General features: G+C 52.6%; 1 protein-coding gene and 2 pseudogenes across 3 annotated transcripts; 1 reads left to right on the top strand and 2 right to left on the bottom strand.

Annotated features, from left to right (window-relative positions):
• Positions 1-273: 273 nt before the first annotated feature.
• On the bottom strand, positions 274-14,667 carry CCNQ (cyclin Q). Of its 3 annotated transcripts, XR_004434944.1 has the most exons (6): positions 14,421-14,666; positions 11,545-11,728; positions 9,787-9,919; positions 7,799-8,026; positions 3,306-3,818; positions 274-977 (listed from the first exon to the last, which is right to left on the bottom strand). XR_004434944.1 is itself a non-coding variant. In XM_033201679.1 (5 exons), exons 1-5 carry the CDS (start codon positions 14,530-14,532, stop codon positions 3,729-3,731), a joined length of 687 nt encoding a protein of 228 aa, XP_033057570.1. In that variant the 5' UTR covers positions 14,533-14,667; the 3' UTR covers positions 3,293-3,728. The 3 variants fall into 3 exon arrangements, 2 of the variants coding, with proteins under 2 accessions (XP_033057570.1, XP_033057569.1); XM_033201679.1 differs by lacking the exon at positions 274-977 and having other exon boundaries at positions 3,293-3,758; positions 14,421-14,667; XM_033201678.1 differs by lacking the exon at positions 274-977 and having other exon boundaries at positions 3,293-3,818.
• A 5,339-nt stretch (positions 14,668-20,006) lies between these two features.
• LOC117078476 lies at positions 20,007-20,455 on the bottom strand (annotated as a pseudogene).
• Positions 20,456-21,658: 1,203 nt separating this feature from the next.
• Positions 21,659-25,863, top strand: LOC117078475 (annotated as a pseudogene).
• Positions 25,864-26,102: the final 239 nt, after the last annotated feature.

The raw sequence follows: 26,102 nt of genomic DNA, 5'->3' as shown, positions 1-26,102 counted from the left end.
TGAGCTGAGATCGCACCACTGCACTCCAGCCTGAGTGACAGAGTGAGATACTGTCTCAAAAAAGGAAAAGAAAGGAAAGGAAAAGGAAAGGAAAGGAAAAAGGAAAGGAAAGGAAAAAGGAAAGGAAAGGAAAAAAAAAGGAAAGGAAAGGAAAAAGGAAAGGAAAGGAAAAAAAAAGGAAAGGAAAGGAAAGGAAAGGAAAGGGGAAAGGGGAAACGGGAAAGGGGAAAGGGGAAGGGGAAAGGGGAAAGGGAAAATGGAAAGGGAAAATGGAAAGGGAAAAGGAAAAAGGAAAGGAAAAGAGAAAAGAAGACAAATTGAAAACAGCAGGCAGAAGAATCGCACCATGCCCTTGCTGCACTGGTGTCCAAGTGCATCCTGAACCATAAGGATGAGTAAGTCCAGATTGAGCCAAAGTCCACACCAAGACAGCTGGCCCTTCATGGAGAGACATCATGCTACCCTAAAAGAATCGCAAATTTGTGTCTGTGAATCCCCTGTCCACAAGCTTCTGCTTCAGACATGACACAGGTGCCACGGGGGAAAATTGGTCCTCAGTGAAACAGCTGAGTCCTGGGAGTAAAGGCTCGTGCAGGGGCCTGGGGGAGACCCGTGTGTGAGTGGCCCGTGGCTGCTCACAACAGAAACTTCTCTCACAGTTCTGAAGGCCAAAAGTCCAAAATCAAGGCATGCGCAGGCCATGCTCCCTCTGAAGGCTCCAGGGCAGAATCTGTTCCAGGACCTCCTCTTAGCTTTGGGCATTGCCAGCCGTCCTCGGAATTCCTTGGCTTATAGATGCTTCACTCCAACCTCTGCCTCTGTTGTAGTGTGGCTTTTCTCCCGTGTCTGTGTCTCTCCTCCTTTTTTCTTACGGCTTTTTTTTCTCACCCACAGCACAGTTCAATGCACGTGGGAGGCTGTGTTAGGCTCCAGAAGAAATATAGGCACGGAAGCTGTTTCCGGCTTGCAATTCCTTTCTGGAAGTTCAGATGAGAAAATAGATGGTGTTTACACCTTTGCTCTTAAGTGCTTACAGTGACACCTATAGAGTCCCCTGGACTTCCAGAGATGAACATGAAGCACATGACCCTATCTAGAATTGGTGGACACTAACTTTCCCCACCACAATGACTGCCTATTATTTCAAGCAACTAGTATGTTCTTATTGGTTTACATTTTAACATACCAGGCCAGGCATGGTGGCTCACACCTGTAATCCCAACACTTTAGGAGGCCAACGTTAGAGGATCACTTGAGTCCAGGAGTTTGAGACCAGCCTGGGCAACATAGCAAGGCCTCATCTCTACCAAAAGTAAAAATAAAATTTAAAAAAGAGCCAGGCATGGTGGTGCACACCTATAGTTCCAGCTACTCAGGAGGCTGAGGTGGGAGGATCGAATGAGCCCAGGAGGTCAAGGCTGTAGTGAGTCATGATTGCAAAACAAAACAAAACAAAACAAAACAAAAAAAGAAAGAAGAGGGGAGGGAGGGAGGGAGGGAAGGAGAAAAGAAGAAAGGGAGGGAGGGAGGGAAGGAAGGAAGGAGAAAAGAAAAAAGAAAAAAGAAAGGAAAAGAAAAGAGGGGGTGGATCAATTAGCCCAAGATACACGGGTGATGAAACCAGCCTTCACAGCCAAGCGGTCTAACTCCAGAACCCACTCTTTCGTTTGTTGGAATGTTAAAATATATTGAATGCTAACATGTTTTTTCTTTTCTTTTCCGGTCTCGAACTGCTGGGCTCAAGCCATCCTCCTGCCTCAGCCTCCCAAAGTGCTGGGAATACAGGCATGAGCCATTGTGCCTGGTGTAATTTTTTTTTTTTTTAATAGACAAGAGGTCTTCATATGTTGCCCAAGCTGGTCTTGAACTCCTGGGTTCAAATGATCCTCCCGCTTCCACTTCCCGAAGTGCTGGGATGACAGGCCTGAGCCACCATCCCCTGCCTATTTTTAAAATGTTTTCTTTAGTTTGATAGTAGCCATTCTAATTGGAGTAAGGTGATATCCTCAATATGGTTTTCATTTGCATTTCCCTCATTACTGACATTGAGCAATTTTTTCATATACCTGTTGGGCATTTGTATGTCTTCTTTGGAGAAATGTCTATTTGGGTCTATTGCCCATTTTTAAATTGGGTTGTTATTCTGTTGTCTAAATTCCTATATATTCTGGATATTAACCCCTTGTCAGACAGAGAGTTTGTGAATATTTTCTCCCTTTTTTTAAAAAAAAGAAGATACAGTCTCCGTCTGTTGCCCAGGCTAGAGTGCAGCGGCGTGATCTCGGCTCGCTGCAACCTCCACCTCCCAGGTTCAAGCCCTTCTCCTGCCTCAGTTTCCCAAGTAGCTGAGATTATAGGCACCCACCACCACGTCTGGCTAATTTTTGTATTTTTAGTAAAGACGGGGTTTTGCCATGTTGGCCAGGCTGGTCTACGACCTCCCGACCTCAGGTGATCGCCCGCCTTGGCCTCCCAAAACGCTGAGATTACAGGCATGAGCCACCACACCCAGCCATCAGGGCCATTTTTACCATAATTCCTCTGAGCCCTGGCCACCTTCTCTTCCCCTGAGCACTTTTCACTTCCATGCTACACATTGTGTTTCCCATCTCTCCCTCCACATAAGCAAGGAGTTTCAGCAGGTTGCCAGAGCATAGGCAAGGACTGGGCACACGGTAGCTGCTTCATAAATGTGGTTCTTTGACTGATTAGTCTTAAAAAGCTTACACCAGGTAAAGCAGGAGCCCACATTTAGGAGAAGTTAATCATCAAAACCCACAGGGGAGTCCTACAAAAGGAAGGGCAGGTCAGCCGGGGCAAGCCTGCCCACCAGGGAGGCCTGTGACATCTGCTCTGATACTGCACCTGAGGACACTGAACATAGTCGCTCTGTAAAGTCAAGCAAGACTCTGCCCTGACCTGCATCACCCCTGCCCCCACACCTGCAGGAGCTGGAGCCCAGCCTCCTGTGTAAACCTACCAGTCCCTTGCCCTATGCCACGTGCTGAACGTATGTCTAGCCTGTAAGGGGACCCAGAGAGCATCTCCTGGACTACTTCTTACCCACTGGCTTTTGAGCAGGGAGTCTATGAAAAACGCATTACTTTTAGTTACTTTTGATCAGGTCTCACTTTTCTGAATACAAGCGATCCTCCGTAAGCCCAGGCCTGCCGCCTGGTGGCTGTGTGTGGGACGCGCTCTACCTGAGGGCACTCGGAGGGAAGCAGCCTGTGGCAGCCCCTCACAACCCCATGTGCAGCATGCACTGCAGAGCAAAGCCAAGGGTCCCTACTGACTTGCATCACCTTTTATTACACAAAATAGATTTCAGCCATGTTGCACATTCATTCTCGCTACGAATCTGGCTTCAAAAAATCCCTCGGGATCCAGTCTCATCATTTCATGGTTTTCCTTTCATTGATGTCATGCCTCTGTGGTAGTCAGAGTCCTCTCAAAGGACAAAAGCAGACGTGGCTGCCTTGGGTCAGCTCACACAGTGTACTCCCGGCCTGCCCACGGGAGGTGCAGCTCCCATCATCGTCGGGACCGCAACTGCTAGGGACTGTCAAAGCAGCCACATGCCATCGCCTTCTCCAGTCCTTCTCCAGCAGCACAACCAGTCCTCCCAGCCAGTCCTCTGGGGACCAGCCGTCATGGCGACGTGGTGGCAATGTCCCCAGGCAGCCAACCATCCTGGGCTTCTCTTTGGGCAGGCCTGGGCCAGGGCCTTAGGGGATTTCTGTGTCCATGGTATAAATCTGAATGAGATCAGACACAATATTATCAATGATTGGCTTGGTAAGGTCGTCACTAAACACCTAGAAAGAAGGAAAACAGGCTCCAGTTAGACGCCCTCTGTGTTAAATAAGGCACCTGTCACTAAGCACAGAATCACATTTCATGGGCAGGGGAGGGGCACAGGGACTTGGCTATCCAGGAAGATGGTAGCTCTCCTGCAAAGCCAGTTCAGTTCCAGCTTGTGGAGGCCAATGAAACGCTTCACAAAGCCGAGGACATTCCAGATGGAACAGGCCTTGGTGATCCTCTGAGCCAGACAGGAGGGGAGCTGTTCAAGGTCATGCAGGGAATCGTTAACACAGCTGGGTCCAGAGCACCGGCTCCTGCCTCCTGTCTGGGACTCCCTCAGGTCTAGGGTCTCTGGGGACACCGGCAAGAGGAGAGGGTGGCAGTCCCTGTGCAGCCACAGGCAGACTAAGTACCCGGACCCCATCATGCCCACCCTAACCCAGCCCCTGGGGAGCATGTGGACCCACTCCACAGCCCGGACCACCACATGCAGGAGCACTTGCAAGACGGCAAAGGACATCCTCAGGGCCCATGGCAGGAAGGTTGCAGCCCAGGGCCATGCCACAGGGGGGGGTCTACACCCTGTACCTTCCAAAGGCAGGTCTGGTCTCTGCCCAGCTCCTGGAGAATAACCTCTAGGCCCCTAGAAAATCCCGCCCCGTGTAAGCGTCTTGGTTTACTGGACTGCCAGGCGGTCTGTGTTAACCACATCATTTATGGTGAGGGCCTTGGCCAGAGTCCCAGCTAGACCTCTGGTGGCTGCAGCCCAAGTAACCAGGGTTGGCCACGCAGGCGCTCCGTGCCTATGCGATCCACCCCCCATGGAAACCCTGGCCGCCACGGCTGGGGTGAGCTTCCCTAGTTCTGACTCCGTGCACACTGTCCCACACTGTTGCTGAAAGAAACAGGTGCTGTCTGCACAACTCCCCTGGGCGAGGAGCCACTGAAGCTCACGCCTGGTCTCTCCTGGAGCCTGTCCTGTGCGCCCTGAGCCTTTGCTCACCATGACCTGTGTCCTTTCCTTGTAATAAACCGGAACTCAGAGTGTGACAGCTTTTCTGAGTTTTCAGCCCAGCACAGCACTGAGCCCCAGGGCGCTTCGGGATCCCCAGTGATAAGGGAAATAGTAAGCAAAGCAGCAAGACCTTGGTTAGATGCTGCGTCTGTAGCCACCCTGTGCCCAAGCTTGCTGCCTGGGGAACCAATGTACCAATAAGATCAAGGCCTTGGGCCAAGTTAAGGCAAGAACTGGACCTAAGTTCACCCCTGCTGAATGCTCCCGAAGAACCATAGGTTCCTCTGTGGCCTACAACCTCAGGTAGGAGATGATAACCTGGACACCCTCCAAGTCCTGACTCAGGAAGCATAGCTGTTTTACCCTGGGCTCTGGGTGAAAAACAAATACTTCAGAAATGCACACTTGTTTGCTGGGTCCGTCACCTGTGTGCTCCTGGAGACCCCAAGCTCAGAAGCAATCATGAAAAAGCATTCAGGGGCTGGGCATGGTGGCTCATGCTTACAATCCCAGCACTTTGGGAGGCCGAGGCGGGTGGATCACTGGAGGTCAGGAGTTCCTTGAACCCCGTCTCTACTAAAAATACAAAAATTAGCCGGGTGTGGTGGCAGGCACTTGTAATCCCAGTTACTTGGGAGACTGAGGCAGGAGAATCACTTGAACCAATGAGGCGGAGGCTGTAGTGAGCCGAGATCTCACCACTGCACTCCAGCCTGGGCAACAGAGTGAGACTCTTGTCACTTAAAAAAAAAAAAAAAGCAGGGCCAAAACGTGGAAGCAGCCTGCGTCCATCGATGGATGAATATGTTAATATCATACAGTCCATGCAGGCCATGAAATATGATTCAGCCATCAAAAGAAAGGACATTCTGAGACAAGGGCTCCAACATCGTGCTCAGTAAAAGGAGCCAGTCACAGAAAGGCCCGCACTGTAGGATTCCACTCCCGTGAGGGGCCTCAAATGAGCGCCGTGAACTCTGTAGATGGACAGTGGAAGGGTGGGTGCCAGGGGCTGGGGGCTGGGGAGTTTGGGAAGATGAACAAGTTCCACGGCTGGATGGTGGTGATGGCTGCACAGCCCCGTGAATGTGCTTCTGCCCCTGGGCCGCACACTTAAAAATGCTGAACGTGGTACAATTGAGGTGATGTGTATGTCACCACAATTAAATATAACAGTCCTGGGACACCTGACAGCAGAAAGGACACAGCAGACCCGAGTCCTAGTAGGAGACACTGCTGGCCTCTGGGGACTTTGCCTTTTTGTGGGCGGTCCATCTGTTTATAAGACAAAGAGCAGCAGTGGCTGGAAAGAGGCAGGTTCTCCTGCTAAGGAACGAGGGGATGGAGGGCACTCAGTGTGGCTCTGGACGTGGAAGCTTCAGCAGCATTGTGTGACGACCTGCATCATTTCTGACACCGCCACCATCCCTGCTCATCTGGCAAGTCAGAGTGCAGGCAAGCTTCTCCAGGGAAGCACATCAAGCTGCCATGCCGAGCCCATGGCAGACAAGTGACAGGAGTCGCTATAAGAAGTGGCGGCCGAGAGCACACAAGGAAGAAAGGGTTTCAAAAGCCAGGCCATGCGCTCCGCAGCACCCGGGTGGGTGAGGCCTCCCAGGACCCCACTCATCACGAGGGATCAGGCCCTTGCACCCTACCAGCCCATAGGATGCACCCGGATTCCGGAAGCTTCTGTTGCACAGCCCCAAGCTGGGAAGCAAAGGTCAGGTCAAGTTTAGCAACCTTTAAGAAGAGCTGGGCGAACATAAGCTCGCCACCCCACAAAGGGTAACTTCTTCGCAGTCTAAACAACAACTGGGTGAGCTGGGCCGCCAGCAAACAACTTGCTGGTGGAGCTGCTTCCCGGCTGTGCAGGTTCACCTGGGCTCGCACTCCTCTGGGAGGGGTTAAGCATGGGACGCAGGTGGTACCAGCACACCAGGTGAGGTTTATGAGCAAGCGCAGAAGACAGAGCAGAAAGGAAGAGAGATGCAGGATAGCCAGGCAGCCCAGGGCCAGGGCCACACCCACCAGATGTCCCCAGAGGGTGTCTGCCCTCACCAGAGTCCAACCCTGAGCACAAGGCAGCCATGCTATCTGAAAGTCCCTGAGCAGCCCGAGCATGGAGCAATACTGTCTGTCCACACAGATGGCCCTGCACCACCTGCACACTGCCTCGGGGACAGGGTGCTTCCAGCCCGAGACTAGGAACACGGGGGCATGGGTTCAAAGACACATGGGCATGTGCTATAGTGCCAGGGTGGCGCGGTACATGTGGCGGCATGGGGCAGACGAGCTGCCTGGCCTCAGGCGCTCACAGCTGACTGGGGATAAGAGATTAGACAATAAACATGCAAAAATCAGCAAGTGCTGTGGTCGTCCACAAGGCACACGGGCCAGGGAAGAGAGGCAGGGGCGCCTCTATGCAGAGCAGCAGCGGCCACCTGGCAAGCTGTCCGATGGGCAGGCCTACAGAGTTCTACCATCTATCCCTCCAGGATCTACCTATTAATACCTATCAGTCACCCGCCACCTGGCCCATCAGCTCTCTCACCCATCCACCTAGGTGTCTGTCAACTAGCCAGCTAGCTGTCACCTACCTAGTCACCCAGCCCTCTCCGTAAAGCACCCCAGATGTTTCCGATGGGAAGCCAGGTTTAGTAACCTGTGACCACACTCAAGTTCCCACTCAATTCAGTAAAAGTGGTTCTCCGCTGGGGCAACCCGCCTCCCGGGACACCGGCGACGTCTCGGTGGAGGCTAGCACTCCTGTTTGACATCCGGGATCCCTAAATGGCAACTGTGCTGAGGGAGAGCCTGGCCCAGGCCATCAACAGGGCGCTCTGAAGCGTCCATGCTCCCCAGCAGCCCGTATCTTTCTTCATGGATAATTAACAGAAAGAATTTGGTGAGCACTGCAATACAGATGTCCAGAGAGAAAGGGGGCACGTCCAGTATGCCAAGTAGCCGCCTCACCTGCCACCATGGCTTCTCAGCCTCGACTTCAGCGGGCACTTCCACTCCGTAGACCTGCAGGGCCAGGTAGAGCACCGCCGCGGCGATGTGCTGGGCCTGGAAGCGGAGGCACAGCCCTCCGTGGTAGCTGTCCCGCAGCAGGGCCCAGGCAGTGGCGGCGACAGGGGTCCGCTGCCAGCTGTGGCGGTTCAGCCAGTTCTTGAGGGAAACCAGGTAGTGGAGCAGATACTGCAAAGACACATCCATCAGCCTTTGGTCCCACCAGCTGCTCTCCTCATGCTGACATAATCGTATCAGCACCTGCACCAACCCTCCAGCGGCTTCCATGTCCCTTAGGAAGAAGCCCCAAGGCCTTCCGCTGGCCCCATCTCCTGCCCCTCCCACCCCGCCTTCCAGCGCACCCTGTCTAGGCCTTCACACTCATGGAGCTGTCTGCCTGAAACCAGCTCACCAGATGCACCTGCCCACTCTCATCCTCCAGACCAGCTCTAGGTATGAGGGCCACCCCCACCGCAGTCCCTCTCAACCACAGGGCCCGCTCTGGCCACCATGAAATTCCTCGGGGCCTGGTGCTCCGGAGAGCACCCTTTTCATGGGCAGAACAGAGGGTGCCGCTCCCCGTGCATCTGGCCTGCTGCCAAGGGCACATGCTGTCCTCAGCCACAACATCCAAATGACCTCCCAGCCCAGCTGCCAGCTCCTGCTCTCAGAACAGACATTTTGCCGGAACCTCACACAATAAGACAGATGCTGCAAGCTCTCTGGACAGTCTGGAACACACGTGTGTGTGACCCCAGCACACCATGCAGGAGGGATACATAGGTTACTTTCCGTCCCAGCCTTGACTGGAAGGAGGGGAAGGGGCTGGCAGGCTCTCAGCCACACCAAGCTATCGGTTTCCCATCTGGGCACAGATCACACACCCCCCGAGGTCTGAGTGCTGCTCTTTTCTAAGCTTTGTCACCTTGACAGCTCCACCCTGCAGCCACCAGGGCATCTCCCACCTTCCCCCAGGATGCTCACCAAGCATTCTGCCCACTAAGACACTACTGTGCAGAAATTCCAGACCAGGGCTTTCCAGATACTAAGGTGGGAGTGTGGAAGGCTGGAGGCAAGATTATAAAGGCAACACGAAGGGCTTGTGCAGCTGGAACTGTCTCTCACCTTGGCTGTGGTGGTAGGTCTGTGAACGGAGACATGATAAAATGGAACAAAAAAAAAATACACACAGGAATACACGTGGAAGTAAGGATGCCAGTGGACTGTGTCGGTGTTGACATCCTGGCTATGTTCCCCTCGGGGGAGACTGGGCCAAGGGTACATGTCACAACTGCGTGGGAAGCTACAATAATCTCAGTAAGAGTTTTGATGAAACAGAATGAAACTCCAGCCCAGAGCCCCAAACCACAACTCCACCATCTCTGTCTCCAGCCAGCCTTCTGAGCTGCCCACGCGTGGGGCTACGGTGCCCAGAGCATCGTGTGCCAGTTGCCTTAGCGTTCCACTTTTCCCTTTCGCTGCTGTTTGAAATGGTTCTTCTGTTGAGATTCACACGTTCCTAGATGGCTTCCTAAGCACAGCTGAGCTGGATGCATGCTCCAAGGCATCACAGCATCTCCTGGGGACGGGGACTCTGGCTGCTCACGAAACCAGCCTGCTTCCCCAAGGCCCAGCGTGCATACCATCTATATGGGCCACAGGAGCTGCCACAGCTTCAGCGGGCCACATGGACCCCGCCCACAGGTGAGCAGGCAGAAAGGCAGAAGCTGAAACGAGATTTGGCTGAGAAAACCCACAGGAGTGGGACAGGAGAGGCCAGGCGGCCAACCCGGCCACAAACACGGAGCGGGGAGACCCAGTTCCCAGCCGCAGCCCTGCTCTCCTTCTGTGCTGTGCTCTCGAGTATGAGATGGGATGCACTTTTGGGATAAAGAACAAAGACCATGGCTTGAGCCTCTCCAAACAGGCACCAATTCCCTAGCATGTACCTTGTGTGGATGCTGGAAGGAGACCTGGAAGCGCAGAACTCTCAGCATGAGGAGCTCACACTGCACAATGCTGTCCCGGAGCTCCCAGAAGCGGGAGTCCAATTCCAGGGGCTCACCGCTTGGGTTAAAGTACCTGCACAGAGAAATGGCAATGCTTCAGTAGCCAGTGCAGTCTCCCCTGAGCACTGGATGGTTCAAATTGCTTAAGTCACACAATGTCCGGATGCAAACTACATTGTCCATCTGCAGATTAATGTAGAGTCATTTTATTTGTGTTTTTATACAAAAATTCTTCATCTCCATATCTAGTGTACAGAATGAAAACAGTAACCAACACAGGAAAGAAGCCAGGTCCTAGTTTTAGCCAGATGGGCTGTCTGCTATCATTCAGCAAAATGTCAAGTGCAAAGACTGGCTGTTGCCAATGGCTCCAGAGGAACCGGAAGCTTGAGCATGCCAAGTCGGTTGTGCTTCTTGTTATATTCAGCCTGGCAGTAGGGAGTCTGCATCACCTGAGGTGGCAATGCCCAGGGCTCTCGCTCTGGGCCCAGGGAACGTATTTTTTTTAATCTTATTTTTATTTTTTATTTATTTATTTATTTATTTTTGAAACGGAGTCTCGCTCAGTCGCCCAGGCTGGAGTGCAGTGGCGCGATCTCGGCTCACTGCAAGCTCCGCCTGCCGGGTTCACGCCATTCTCCTGCCTCAGCCTCCTGAGTAGCTGGGACTACAGGCACCCGCCACCACTTTTTTGCATTTTAGTAGAGACGGGGTTTCCCCGTATTAGCCAGAATGGTCTCGATCTCCTGACCTCGTGATCCACCCGCCTTGGCCTCCCAAAGTGCTGGGATTACAGGCATGAGCCACCGCGCCCGGCCTTATTTTTTATTTTTGAGACAGGGTCTTGCTCTGTCTTTCAGGCTAGAGTACAGTGGTGCAGTCACAGCTCACTGCAGCCTTGACCTCCCGGGCTCAAGCGATCCTCCTGCCTCAGCTACCCGAGCAACTGGAACCACAGGCATGCGCCACCACACCCGGCTAATTTTTGTATTTTTGGTAGAGACAAGGTTTCACCATGTTGGCCAGGCTGGTCTTGAACTCCTGGACTCAAGCGATCCACCCGCCTCGGCCTCCCAAAGTGCTGGGATTATAGGCGTGAGCCACCATGTCCAGCCATCCAAGAAAGATATTTAAGCCTCTCATGAGAATGAGGTACTCCAAAAACTGAACATTTCTCAGTTTTATATTTCCCAGACCGTTTTTCCTTTGCCTTGGCGAAGACCCTGCATCCTGCCCCAGCAGGAACACACCTGCTTGGGCCGGCTGTGCCATGCCCACGCCCACACCCACAGCAGGGCGAGGCCCCTAAGCAACTGGGACCCACCACCTGGCTGGGTCTGCACCCTCCTGAGGCAGGCAAGCTCTTCTGCATGCAGCCATCCCTGTCTAAGACTTCAACAGAATCTTCTTTGACATGCCTCTCCAAGCTCCCTCTGCTCAAGCCCCACCTCTACCCTCCATCCAGCTTTCCAGGTTCCCCATAATCTGGCCCAGCTTTTCTCTCACAGACCCCACTGGCGTCTGACATCAGGCTCCTTCCCACGTTTGCTGCTAGTGTTTCTGGCCCTGGTTCAAGGCCATCCAGGTACTTCCTTCCAAGCTCCATTGCTGGCACCTGGTGGGCAGGGCCCCGTAGGAGCCTTCCCTACCCTTCCCCCCCACCGCGTGGACACCAGGAGCCCATCCAAATGCCATTACCTGTTGGACACATTGATGATGTCACGAGTCCGCAGGTGCTGCTCTTCCACTTTGCCAGCCAAGTACATGGAAGACATGGCAATCAGGTAAGGGTCATAGGCATCCAGGTTGGTCTCACAGAAGAACTTATGGTAAATGGTGCAAGCAGTGGCAATGGGAATGGACCGCATCCCTAGCTTGACACCTGCAGAGAGAAAGCAGGCAAGAGAGGACTTCAATCCAGCGCTGGCTCACTGCTCCAGTAAGGAAAGCCATTGGAATGGGCCCTAGCAGGTACAACCCTTCTTGGACAAGGCTAAGAGCTTCCAGCAGAGCCAGTGGCTCCTGCTGGGTCTCTCACTGGGCTCTTAGACTCCAGTGGATGACCCAAGCCCCTAAGGACGGTGTTCAAATGCAGACTTCCCCTTCTGTAGGTCTGCAGCTCTGAGATTCTGCACTTCTGACAAGCCCCAGGTCATGCCCATGTCAGGGGTGTGTAGACCACGCTCTGGGAAACAAGGGTTCCAAGTACTGCTCAGTTAGCAACTGGCATAGCAGCTTCTGCAAAACCTTGGGAAAGGACCATACGCTGTTGTGTGTCTGGGTTCACCTTAGCAAGCCGCTAGCTAGAAGTCGCCCAACACACAGCTACGACGACAGAAGAGAAACGGCCTCGTGGGTACCACAAGTCCTGAAGTCACAGTGAAAGATTATACTGGGCACTGGTTTCCTCGTTCACGGGTTAGAAGAGGTGAGCAAAGCAAGCAGCGTGACTGCCAAGAGTAACCACTCGCACTGCAGAGAAAAGGCAATGTTTATGGCCACCGCCAGGCACGGGGGAAGGACACCAACACGTTGAAAAGTGGGCTGGGCATGCTGATTTACGCCTGTAATCCCAGCAGGAGGATTGCTTGAGCCCAGGAATTCGAGATCAGCCTGGGCAACAGAGTGAGACTCTGTCTCTACAAAAAAAAAAAAAAGAAAGAAAAAAAATTTTAAAGTTAACAAAACTCAAAACACCAGAACACAACTCAGTGGATTCACTTGGGGGTTAAAGCCCATCCCCAGCCCATTCCTGAATGGCTCCTAAGAAAATCACTGCCCTGGTGCACAGAACCAAAACAAATTCACAAGAACCAGGGTTCACAAGAGGTTAAATGACATCCACTAGGCCAAAACAGGAAGGTGGAGAACAACCCACAATCAACCATGAAACGACAGCCAGCGTCCTCTGCCTAAGTAGATCAGTTCCCTAGGGCTACTGCAACAAATCACCACAAATTCAGTCACTTAAACAACACACATTTATACTCTCTGATCCTGGAGGTCAGAAGTCCAAAACAAGCCTAGAAGGCTAAGATCAACGTCTTAGCAGGGCTGGCTCCTTCTGGAGGCTCCATGGGAGAAATCTGTTTCCTTGCCTTTTCTAGCTTCTAGAGGAGGGCTGCATTTCTTGGTTGCTGGCCCTTCCTCCATCTTCAAAGCTTCTAACTCTGCTTCTGTCCTCATGTGGCCTTCTCTGATGGTAACTCCTCCTGCCTTTCCCTTATAAGGATGGTTACATCCAAATAATCTAGGATGATCTCCCATCTTAGGGTCTTTAACCACATCTTCAAAGTCTCTTTTGCTATATAAGATGACATTCACAGGTTCCAGGGATTAGGACAGGGACATCTTTGGGAAATCAATATTTAGCCTCCTACAAAGAACAAAGGTTTATGTAATACATTTTATAAAGAAGTCCCTCAGAAGGTCTAAACTTGTTATATAGAGACAATTCCTACCTGGGACCCCTCATTCCAGGAGATGCCAGATAAGATGCTGTTACTGACATGACCTTCCAAGCCTTGTTTTACAGAGCAAAGCGCAGTTGACATGGACCCTCCGAGAAGATGGTAGATGAGGAGTCACTGCTATCCTTCCCTAATAATAACATTGCAACTCTTCTTGCAAATTACAGTACATTTACATATCACTGGGATGAACAGTCCTGCAGCATTCCTCAGACTCTCTGTCCCCTTTGAGTAGAAAGCACATCTGCCCAACCCTTCTCCCCCAAGCAGTAAAGGTAGGAAATAACTATCCGCCAACTAACAGTATCTCCTATCAAGACACTGTTGATGGGCCGGACGAGGTAGCTCACGCCTGTCATCCCAGCACTTTGGGAGGCCGAGGCAGGTGGATCACCTGAGGCCAGGAGTTCAAGAGCAGCCTGGCCAACATGGTGAAACCCCATCTCTACTAAAACTACAAACATTAGCCGGGCGCGGTGGCACATACCTGTAATTCCAGCTACTCGGAGGCTGAGGAAGGAGAACTGCTTAGTCCAGGAGACGGAGGTTGCAGTGAGCCGAGATCACGCCACTGCACTCCAACCTGGCCAACAGAGCGAGACTCCGTCTCAAAAAAAAAAAAAAAAAAAAAACACTGTTGATGGCCGGATGGAAACGCGGAGCCCAACACTATTGTGGATATCCTGGCAGGGTTCGGAACAGGAGCTGCATGCACCCTAGGTCCTCGGAGTGACAGGAACCCCCGGACAGCCTTCTCCAAAATGCTCCGCGAGACCAGGCGCCAGTGCAGGCCCGCGGGTGCGGCAGAAGGCGTGGCGCACTGCGCAGAGCTGCAGGTGCCCGGGCTGGTCCCCGCCTCGCTGGAGGCCCGACCCGGCCACGTCCTCTCCTAGGGCCTGCACACCGGTTCACGCAATGGGGACACATCGCGGCTCACTGCTCAGCACACCGGGCGCGGCGCAAAGGCGGAGGTCCTCAGCCCCGAGCCGGGCTTCCCGGCCTCTGTAAGGTGAGCACTCCGAAAAGCCGGCCTGGGCAGCCGCGCCCGCTCCGCGAAGCGGGCCCCGGCGCCGCCTGCCCCGGCCTGCCCCCGGCCGCGGTTACCTGCCTCCATGATGAACCTCGCCACTCGGAAGTGCACTCTGGCTTCGGGCGCCGGCTGCCCCTCGGGGCCCCGCGCTTCGGGATCCCCTCCGCCGCCCTCCGGGGATTCCATGAGGCCCCGCGGCCCCGGCGGAAGGAGAGGCGGCCCGGGCGCGCAGACGCCGGCAAAGCCGGAGGGTGCTCGCGGCGGGCACGGCCCCCCCACCCGTCTGCGTCCCGCCCCGCCGCTCCTCCGCCCCGCCCCGCAGGGCCCGCACCCAAGAGTGAGCGCGCGCCTGCGCCACAGAGGCTGCCTGGCCGCGCGCGCGCGCAGGCGCAGGCGCAGGCGCAGGCGCAGAGGCCGACACCACCGGGCGGCTAGCGAGTGGTGACCCCCTAGACGCCTCGAGCCCCGCCTCTGGGAGACGCAGGCTCCTCCCCGCGGAGCGAGAGTCCGCGGAGCTACTCTCAGACCCGCGGGAGGGCACCTCCGGTCACCCGAGCTGCAAATCCCCGCCGTCCGAAGAAGGTGTAGCCCCGGGGTGGCGGCCCAGCGTGGCTTAGGCCAGAACAGCCGGCAGCGCCCGCCAAGCCCTGGGCTAGAGACGCCTGCGGGAGTTGACGTGGAGGCGCCGGTGTCTGAGGTCTGAGAAGGCAGCGGCCACCGGAAAAGGTGCTAGTGTTTGCAAACCCCGATGCACCGACACCCCAAGGAAATGCTGTGCACAAAATTCCAAGGGGGCCTTTTCCAATAGACGCATGAACGGTGTTTGTGTCTGGATCGTCCAGCCTCCTGGGATCGATTGGGAATCTAGCTTCTGCTTGCCTTTCCAGCGCTACGCACAGTAGGAGCCTAATAAATGTTTGCTGAATAAATGTTGAATATCGAACTCATGTATTTACCATCCCATTTTTCATTCGTGCCTTCCACAAGCAGGAAATGACGCATCAGGCTTTAGGGACTTAGAACCCCAAAAGGACTCCCAAGCTAGTGACAGTCACTTGAGCCATTCTGATACATTCAGATCATTGCTACAATTTCAGACAGCTGGCAATATGGAGAGGCAACAGCCACTGCTCCCTAAACCCTTCTACCCAGGCGCCTTGATCTCCGGATGATGTGGAAGTCTCCACCTCTTACCCCCACCCCCACACCCAGTCCGGCCTGGGTCTCCTTCCTCAGCACCTCCTGCCTCCACCAGGCTCCCCAAGTCCTCTCTCCATCGCAGCTGGGTTAGTTTCCTGGGACTACTGTAACAAACGACCACACATGGGGTTGCTAAAAACACCAGAAGTATATCTTCTCTCAATTCTGGAGGCCAGACACCTGAAATGGAGGTGACGCCAGGGCTTTGCTCCCTCAAAGGCGCTGGCAGAGGATCAGTTCTTCCTTGCTCTCCCAGCTTCTGCAGCCTGAGTTCTGCCTGGGCTTGTGGCCCCATCACTCCAATCTCTGCCTCCATCTTTACATGGCCTTCTCCCTGTCTTCTCTTATAAGTACATCTGTCACTGGGTTAGGGCCCACCTAGATAATCCAGGAGGAGCTCATCTTGACATCCTTATCTTCATTACATCTTGCAAAGGTCCTTCTAAATAAGGTTACAGTCACAGGGATTAGGACATGGACACACCTTTCGGGGGCTGCCATTCAGCCCACGATAGCAGCCGCCAGAGCCAGCTTTCTAAACGGCGAGGCTCAACAGGTCCTGCCCTGCCTGACACCCTCCGGGGTCCCTTCACCCTCAGGAGAAAATGTGGGGCCTTGGCCTCACATTCTGGTCCTTGCAGAGTCATCCTGTCAACTGCCCGGCCTCAGATCTCACCACTTTGCCTCATGGCAGAGACCTTTGGCAGGTCCCCTAAAGGTTATGGCCTCCCAGCTGAACGTCTCTGCACATTTTCTGCCTGGTGAAGGAATTACTGCTCCACTTCCATCACCCAGCTTGCTTTTGTCTGTATGTGCACAGGTGTGCACGTGTGTGTGCATATGTGTGCGTGTGTGAACTGACTCAGGGTCCCCAGCTCCCTGTGCTGCTGACACCTGCCACACCTTGAGCACTGTGTCTGTCCCCAAGCTGTGAGCAGCCCCACCCTCTCCCCAGCCCAAGGCTGAGACCTGGCAATGCCCAGAGGGCCCACCTCCCCTCAGCGCCGCTGGTGGAGGCCAGGTCCTGTGTTCCTCCAGACAGTGCCCTGGGCTGGACCAGCCACAGCTAGATCTAGAAGGCTCAAGCCCATGTTCCCTAAAGCAGCTATGGGCCTTGGAGAATCAGGCTGCTGCCTCTCAGCTTCCCCCTACCACCACATCTGTGCACACTACACACACACCCCCATGCACATGCATCACACATTCCCCCCACATACACACATGCACACGTGCACATATGCGACCACCCCAAGTCATACAGTGCTTCCCTCTGGCCCCTGGTGGCCCGCCCATCCTCTAGGCGCAGCTCGAACTCCTTCTTCTGCTCTGGCCTTATGTGCTGAGAAAGTCCCAGCTCAGCTAGTAAAAGGTGCCTGGGAATGTGAGCCGAGGGAATGACTCAATAAACACGTGAAGTTTAAAGCCCTGGGTCACCTCGGCGCAGTGGTTGATAAATGAATAATTCACTAGCCACCAACTGGAGCCAGCAAACCTTTAGGCAGCACCTCCTCTCCCACTGGCAAGCCTGTCCCCATTGTCCCAAATGTGGCATACCCCGTCTCATCTCCCCTGGCTCAGATGGTGAGTTCCTTGAGGGCTGAAGCCTGGTTCTCAACCCCAGACTTGGCCCTGGGGTTGCCAGTCACCATCAGAAACACGATTCTGTCATATTTGCCAGTGCTTCCTTAGCTAATCCTCACAATGCCCATACATTGATTAACTCACAGCCTTTCCCTCACAATAGCACTATTATGGAAAAGAGTAAGTGACTCGTTTCAAGGAATAGGACTCGGTCCGAAGATCAAAGGATGAGGCAGAGAAAGAGGGAAGAGGCATTTGGGGTCCAGAAGAGAGGCTGTGCACAGGCAGGGCCACGGGAAAGCCTGGGTGGTCTTCAAAAAGCAGAGGCAATTTCCAAAGCACCTAACCTGCCCAGGTCTTCATCCTGGCAGCCTCATCAAAGTCCAGGCCTGCCACTTGTCTTTAGAAACTCCTCACTGGCTGGGAACCTCCTGCCATAGTCACCTATCCACTGTGCCTTCCGAGCCAGCTCCCTCTCACCATCAGCAAGATCCACAGCCTCCATCTCTGTTCTCCCTCCCTGCTCCCCACTGCCTACCCACCCTTCATCTTTTTATTTATTGATTGATTGAGACAGAATCTCGCTCTGCCACCCAAGCTGGAGTGCAGTAGCATGATCTTGGCTCACTGCAACCTCCACCTCCCGGGTTCAAGTGATACTCCTGCCTCAGCCTTCTGAGAAGCTGGCATTACAGGCCACGTGCGCCAGCACACCCAGCTAATTTTTTGTATTTTTAGCAGAGACGAGGTTTCACCGTGTTGGCCAGGCTGGTCTCGAACTCCTGACCTCAGGTGATTTGGCTACCTCGGCCTCCCAAAGTGCTGGGATTACAGGTGTGAGCCACAAAGCCTAGTCAGATTATAACTTTTTGGTGAATCTACTGCCTGGTATTATTTTCTTTTTCAGAGACTCGAGTAACCAGGAGCTCAATAGAGTAATTGAGCAAGCTCTAAGCACGCACGGGATCTTGGGTGTGACCAAGTTGGACCTAGGGAGAAGTGCTGCCAGTCAGGCGTGAGGGCTGGAAAATCTACCCCAGCAATAGATGTGCGGGAGACTAAAACCAGATGAGTGGGTGCCAGGGCCAGGGAGGGATCACAGGGAGTGACTGCTGATGGAGACAGGGGTGGCAAGGATGTTCTGGAATTAGATAGTGGTGATAGTGGCACACCTCTGTGAATACATTAAAAGGCCATTGAATTGTATGCTTTAAATGGGTGAATTTTATGGTACGTGAATTATATCTGAGTAAATCCATTATTTTTTAAAACTACCACATGCAATCGTGCCACTGAGGACAAAATCTTATGGGGAGAAGGGTTTCACACGGAAGAGCTGGGAGACTGGCCAGCAAAGAAAGTCGGAGGGCAGAGCAGCTGGAAGAAGTAGGCAACGTTACGGAGCCAGGAAGCTCTCAGAAGGGCCAAGTGAATGCAAGGACCTGAGAAACCCAGGGTGTCAGCAGGACAGCCACAGCGAGGGTGGGTGGCCGGGCTGTCCCGGGACTCCTGATGGCCCAGGGATGACTCCTGATAGCAAGGAGGTGGTGCGGGAGGGGACCAGAGCGGGGTGTACCCTCAGAGTCCTGCAACAAGGTCAGCAAAGTCACCTCTGAAACAAGACCCCACTACGATGGTTGGAGATGGAGGATCCTGGCTGTGGGCGCACAGCAGCCAGTGTGGGAGCTGATGGAAAGACCTCGGCCTGAGATCTGTCTCCTACGCAGCCCCTGAGCCCCTCCTGTGATGAACAGCTGGCTCCCTGGCTCAGGTGAGTGAAGGCTCCTGCAGCAGGAGGCACCTTGTGGAAGCTCCTGTCCCGCAACCCCATGGGTACTCCACTCACAGCCACTGGTCCCACTGTGACCCTCTCGCTGGAGCAAAGCAGGAAAGTCACTGGCAAATGATTTGCAGTTCCATTCTCATACACAGAGAACTCTAGAAGTTTCCGCCTGCCCCAAAGAGCAACATTATGCTTTTACTATCCTCCCCTAGGACACTTCAGCTCTCCGGCTCCATGCCACAGTCTGTCTCCAGGGACCTTGATCTCGCTCTCCCTCGCATGTCACCCAGGTCCACTCTATCCATGACAACACGCTGACAGGATCTGGGGATCAGGAGCAAGTGGCTGAGGAAGGGCGGGAGGGGTAAACATCAAGGTATCAGGGAGAGAGGAGGGAGGCCTGTCTATGAGTTACTCAATTGTCATGCATTAATGGGGCCCTAAATGTGTTATTTTCCTAGGGGGTATTTGTACAAAAGCATGAAAGTGAAGATGTATTTGTTTCCCATTCACGGTCCCCCCACCACCACCTCATTTCCTGTGGCTGCCGTAACAAAGTAACACAACAGAAATGCGCTCTCTTGCAGCTCTGGAGGCCAGAAGCCTAAGATCCTGGTGTCTGCAGGACCCTGTTCCCTCCTCTGGAGGCTCTGGGGGAGGCTCCTCCTTGCCTCTCCCAGTTCCTTGGGGAATCTGGGTGTCCCTTGGCTTGTGATGACACCACTCTATTCTCTGTGAATCCACGTGGCCTTCTCATCTGTGTTTGTGACTTCTTTTCTCTTATAAGGACACCTGTCATTGGATTTAGGGCCCTAATCCAGATGATCTCATCTCAAGATCCTTAACTTAATCACATCTGCCCAGACCCTTTTTCCAAAAGTTTCCATTCACTGAGTTCAGAGGGTTTGTTTGTTTGTTTTTGAAATGGAGTCTCACTCTGTCACTGCATGGTGACCACTCTGGTGGTGTCCTCAATCTGCTGGGACCAGTACTTGTCCAGTTCCTCTTGTTTCTTCCAAGCCAGCTTGTCATATTGGGCCCAGATGTCTGCCATGATCTTGGCAAGGTCCTGAGATTTGGGGATCTATCTCCACGGTCAACTCAGAGTGGCAATCTGGGTTTGTAGGCCTTTTACTTCCTCTTCGTGATTCTTCTTCATGAAAAGCAGCTCCTCCTTGAGGGCCTCGATCTCTGTCTCCAGCTGCAGCCAAGTGACATTGGTGTCATCAATGACCTTGCAAAGCCATGGATGTCGTTCTCCACAGACTGGCGCATGGCCAGCTCTGTCTCCTACTTGACTGTAAAGTCATCAGCAGCAAGACGGGCACTGTCGATCTGCAGAACAACACGGGTATTGTCCACAGTATTCGCAGAGATCTGAGCCCTCAGGTCCTCCATGGTCTTGAAGTAATGGCTCCAGCCTCTGTCCTGGGGTCCCTTCTTCTCCAGGTGCTTCCGGATTTTGCTCTCCAGCTTCTGGTTCTCAGTCTCCAGTCTCCTCACTCTGCCCAGGTAGGAGGCCAGGCGGTCGTTCAGACTTTGCATGGTATCCTTCTTGTTCTGGATGCCTCCCATTCCTGTCGACCCCTGGCCATCCCCGTGGCCAGGCCCCAGACCCCATGCCGCCCTGGAAGCTGGTGGAGCAGGACACGGAGATCGGGAACCAGAGGCCCCAGCACCTGCATAGATGCTAGCCACACTGCTGACTAGTCAGGCACCATAGCTAGGCACCTGGACAGAGCCCAAGGACTGGTAGTTAGTGGAGAAGGTGGAGCAAGTGGTGAAGCTCATGCTGTCCATGGGGGAGAGCAAGACGACAGGACTCGAGCTTTGCCGGCAACCAAGATGACAATACTCTCTAAATTGATCTACAAGTTCAATGGAATCCTTATCAAAATCCCAGCTGGCTTAAATTAAGAAAGAAAGAAAGAAAGAAAGAAAGAAAGAAAGAGAAAATCCTAGCTGACTTTTGTGCAGAAATTGACAAGCTGACCCTAAAATGTGTGTGAAAATGCAAGAAACTCAGAATAGTCAAAACAATCTTGAAAAAGAATGAAGTTATTTTTCCTAATTTTCCAAGACTCACATTTCCTAATTTCAAAACTTACCACAAAGCTACAGGACTCAAGTCTGTGTGGTACTAGCACAAAGATACTTATAGATCAATTGAACAGAATTAAGAATTCAGAAATAAACCCTTGCATCTATGGTCAACTGATTTTTGCCAAGGGTGCCAAGACCATCATCAATGGCAGAGAGAATAGTCTGTTTAGCAAAAAGTGTTGGGACAATTAGACATCCACAAGCCAAGAATGAACTTGGACCCCTAGCTCAGTCCATATACAAAAATTAACTCAAAATGGATCATAAATCTAAATGTAAGAGCTAAAAACTATAAAACTCTTGGAAGAAAACGCAAGAGTAAATCTTGATGACCTTGGCTTAGGCAATGGTTTCTTAGAAAGGATGTCCAAAGTATCAAACAAGCAAAGCAAAAAATAAATTGGAAAATGAAAAACTATTGTGCTTCAAAGGCACCATCAAGAAAGTGAAAAGACAACCCACAAAATAACAGAACCCATTTGCAAATTACATAGTAGCTGATAATTAACTTGTATCTAGATCATATACAGAACCAATGCAACTCAATAACAAAAAGAAATAACCCGATTAAAATTAGGTAAAGGGATTTTGTTCACACGCTGCTCTGCTCACGTTGCTACTGCGGTTCTGAGGCAGCAGGAAGAGATGCGGCCCCTGGACCGTCGTCGAGCTGTCAGAACCGAGGAATTGGAGGTGCTGGAGGTGGAGGAGGATTTTGAGCAGTTTCTGCTCCCGGTCATCCATGAGATGCGAAAGGACATCGCGTCGCTGACAAGCACTGGCCAGCGTACCTGTGGAAGCAGAGCATGCTGTGGAAGATGGGCAATATGCTCATCCAGATCAAAACCCAGGTGGAAGCTTCAGAGGAGCATCCTCAACCACCTCAACAACCCGGGCAACGCAATGGAGGGCAGGGTGGCCAAGAGGTGCCAGAAGGCCGAGGAGAAGGCCAAGGAAATGGTGAAGATGGCAGAGATGCTGGTGGAGCTGGCCCGGAGGATAGCGACGAACGAGTTGAGAGCACGGTCGGTGGTTTACAGCCAATGGATTCTGGTCATCTGGTGGCGACTGGCTGACACCCAGGAGAAGCTGAAACCAGAGAGCCTTTGGTTTTCTCTGTTTTCGTCTGTCCACGCTCTGTCCTCACTCACACTCAGTTCTCTGCTATGGTCCTGTGGTTGATGAACTCAATGTGAGTTTTGATTGTTAGCGTTTTTGTCTGGGGAAGTAAGTTTGTTTGGAAAATGCTCTCTCATACAGGAATGAGGACCTAGACCACACTCTTGCAGCAGTCACATTTGTTCCTGGGCTTTGGTTGTTATTTCTAGATGTTTGAGGTTTGGCTCTTTCTTGTGTGATCTGATAGCTCCATGGAACTTTGGGTCTGTGTGTGACACATGAGCCTCACGTTGGAGTTCTCCAGCTCTGGAGGGGCTGAAGGAGCCGCAATAATTCTAGAAGATGACTCCATACAGCACTACTAGAAGAAGGACCAGACTTCAACTGGGAATGTGGATGGGCGACCTGGCTTGGACCCATGAATCTGGAGAAGAGCTGGAGAATGGAGAGTATTATCTGTATTTGAGGACTTTAATTTCTGTGTGAGACCAAAGGAGGAGAGATATATTTTGTTCAAAATTTAATTTTATGTGGTACACTATCTGATCTAACCTGTCTGGTGAGTTTGTTTGGACAACCTAATTCAGCTTTATCTGACATGGAACCTAAAATAGAGGATGAGATCTTGATATTCTGTACAAGTTGATGTAGTACCCTGATGCATTTCAGGGACTTAGCATAAAATGAAAGAGATCTGCAAAGACCCTTGAGGAGCTGGGGGATAAGAGTGTGGAATTGTGCGTTGGACCCTAAACTGGAGTGGAAGAGGCATCTTCAAGGTTCATACATTGTCCAGCTATAAGTTCATTTGAGTAGCAGACCTGATAAATATTTGGGGTCAAAACCCTACCATTTTTTTAAAACTTACCATATTAATCAAAGTATTCATTTGCTTGAAAAGAAAAAAAAAATTGGGCAAATGATCTAAACGGACATTTCTCAGAAGACTATGTATAATGTGCCATGAGCACATGAAAAAATGGTCAACATCACTAGTCATTAGTGATGCAGATCACTAGAAAACGCAAATCAAAACTAGAATGAGGCCAGGTGCAGTGGCTCATGCCTATAATCCCAGCACTTTGGGAGGCTGAGGCAGGTGGATCACCTTAGGTCAGGCATTCGACACCAGCCTGACCAACATGGTGAAACCCCATGTCTCCTAAAAATACAAAAATTAGCCGGACATGGTGGTAGGTGCCTGTAATCCTAGCTATTCAGGAGGCTGAAGCAGGAGAATCGCTTGAACCCAGGAGGCAGAGGTTGCAGTGAGCTGAGATCGTGCCACTGCACTCCAGCCGGGCGACAGAGTGAGAGTCTGTCTCAAACAAGAAAAAAAAAAAAAAAAACCCTCAAATAAGATACAATTCACACCTGTTAGGATGACTAATAAAATTAAAATGGAAAATAACAAGTGTCTGTTTGGAGAGGATATGAAGAAATCAGAACCCTCATACATTGCTAGTAAGATGTTCAATGGTTATAGCCATTTGGGAAACTAGTCTGGCAGTTCCTCCAAAGGTTAAACATAGAGTAACCATGTGACCTAGCAATTCCACTCCTAGCTGTACAGCCAAGAGAAGTGAAAGCATATGCCCACACCAGATAATTTGCACGAATGTTCATAGCAGATTTATTCATAATAGCCAAAAAGCAGAAACAACTCAAATGTCCATCAATAGATGAATAAACAAAATGTGGCATATCCAGGCAATGAACATTATTCAGCCCCCAAAAGCAATGAAACACTGGTCCATGCTGCAGTGTTGGTGAACCTTGGAAACATTATGCCAAGCCAAAGAAGCCAGACACAAAAGGCACACAAAATTATATGAGTCCATTTCTATGCCAGATTGGAACAGGCAAATCCATAGAAAGGAAGACAAATGGTTGCCAGGACTTAGGGGGAGAGGAGAATGAGGAGTTAGTGCTTAGGTGATACAGGGTTCCTGGTGGGGGTGATAAAAACGTTCTGGAATGAGATCGTGGTAATGGTTACTTAACTCTATGAATATTTTTTAAAGTACTGCATTGTACACTTTAAAATTTTTTGTAAAGGCAGAGTTTGCCATGTTGTCCAGGCTGGTCTCGAACTCCTGGACTCAAGTGATCCACCCATCACTTGGCCTCTCAAAGTGCTGGGATTACAGGCATGAGGCACCATGCCTGGTGTGTATACTTTAAATTGGGAAACAGGGTGAAGGGTACGTGGGACCTCCCTGCACTGTCTTTAGAACTTCCTGTGAATCTATCATAACTCAAAATAAAAACAAGCCAACAACAAAAGGTGTCAGATGAACTGGGCTCATTCAGGGTTGGCAGAATTCAGTTCCTGGAGCTAGGCCCTCCTTTCACCTTCCGGCCATCAATGATGCCAAGAGCTCTTTCCATCATCTCTGCATCTTTCTGACTTCGGCTTCTGGCCTCGGCCAGTGAAGCTCTGCTTGTATGAGCTCATCTCCCTATGTTAAGGTCAACTGATGAGTAGCCCGAATCACATCTGCAAAGTCCCTTTGGCCATGTAATGTAACATACTCACGGGCGTGACACGGGAATGAAGGTCATGGGGGCCGAAATTCTGCCTACCAGAAGTTGATTATTTCAAAGCTATTTGGGATGGAGAATCCCCAGGATCAGTGAGGAGGTGGATGTTGGGGAGGAGGAAGAGGAGATATCAAGGAGCTTTCCCAAGTTTGGGCCAACCGGGTGGGTGAAGGTGCCAGTCTCCGAGATGAGGGACGGGTGTGGGAAGAAGACGCGCTCCATTGTGACACGTGGAGTTTGAGGGGCCTGTGTCTTCCTGGGGATTGTCCCCTAAGGGAAAGGTCTGGACAGCCACAAGAGGGACTGAGGTCACCCAGGACGAGGGTGGCGGGTGAAAAGGAGCTGCCGGGGCAGCGGGCCGCCGCGAGCCCCTCCTGGGATCTTCCACCCCAAGCTCAGCCTGCGATTCTCTTCCTGGACCCTTTCTCCTTCCTCTCCAAAGCCCTCCCTGGAAGGAGCCCCGCATGCTGATCGCAGCTGCCACTAGGGGGCAGAGCCGTCTACATCAAAAGCCACCCTGCTCCAGCGTGCGCGTGCGGGGAGGTGCGCGAGCCCGTGTGCACGCACGGCGGGGCCTCGCTTGACGCTGAGTCCCGCGAGCTAGGCTCGCCACCCCACCCCATCCCCCTGCTGCTGGGAGCCCCAGGCAGTCCCCGCCAAGGGGTTCCAAAAGGTCCCCTCTGTTGGGGACTGGGAAGCAGGCCCTGCCCCAGTGCCCCCCAAAGCGCCCGCCCTCCCCTGGTGTGGCTGGAGAGGGGTCTGATCCGGTGGGGCTGAGCCCGGAACTGGGTCTCCTCCTCCGGGCCCGGGGTTGCGGCTGGGGGCGGTTACTGCCCCTCCCCACCTCAGCCCCGCACCCTCCACGCCGTGTCTCCGGCATCGAAATTCACAGCAAAATACACAACTAGTGAAGAACTGGGCTCGGGTCCCAGAAATAGGCTGCCCTTTCCAGAGGGTGACGGGAATATCCTCCCTGCTTCCCGTTGCCATGGTTTCCGCTCAGCCACCAGGCAGCCTGTTGCGCGGCAGCCATTTGCCGCGACGGGATGCTGCTGCCGCTGGTGTGCAGCAGGCCGCCACGCGAGGACGGGGACAGACTGCCCCGGAGACCCGCCCGCCACGGAGAAAAGGCCACGGATCTAAAGACATCGAAGGGCGGCTACGTGGGCCAGATGGACAAATGCTAGCGTTAGCACCTGTCTGCAGGGACGCCTTGGCCTGGGCGCTGGACCTAGGCCATCAGGACTGGAGAGCCTTCTTCTCTTCTGGCCAGAGAAGAGCAAGGGGTGGCTTCCTGGCAGGTTCGGAGCTGGCACAGCACAACAGAGCCTAGAAAATCACTAGCAGGGCTGAGCTCAGGGTTCCACGGCTGCAGGCTTCCTGTTGGACCCAGTCTGCTCAAGGACTCCCTCACAGCCCAGTGCTT

The sequence above is a fragment of the Trachypithecus francoisi genome, unplaced genomic scaffold (assembly GCF_009764315.1).
Source record: "Trachypithecus francoisi isolate TF-2019V2 unplaced genomic scaffold, Tfra_2.0 Lachesis_group6, whole genome shotgun sequence".
Taxonomy (NCBI): Eukaryota; Metazoa; Chordata; class Mammalia; order Primates; family Cercopithecidae; genus Trachypithecus; species Trachypithecus francoisi.
The sequence above is the reverse complement of the archived record's forward strand: the minus strand, read 5'-3'. Positions and strand labels throughout refer to the sequence as shown.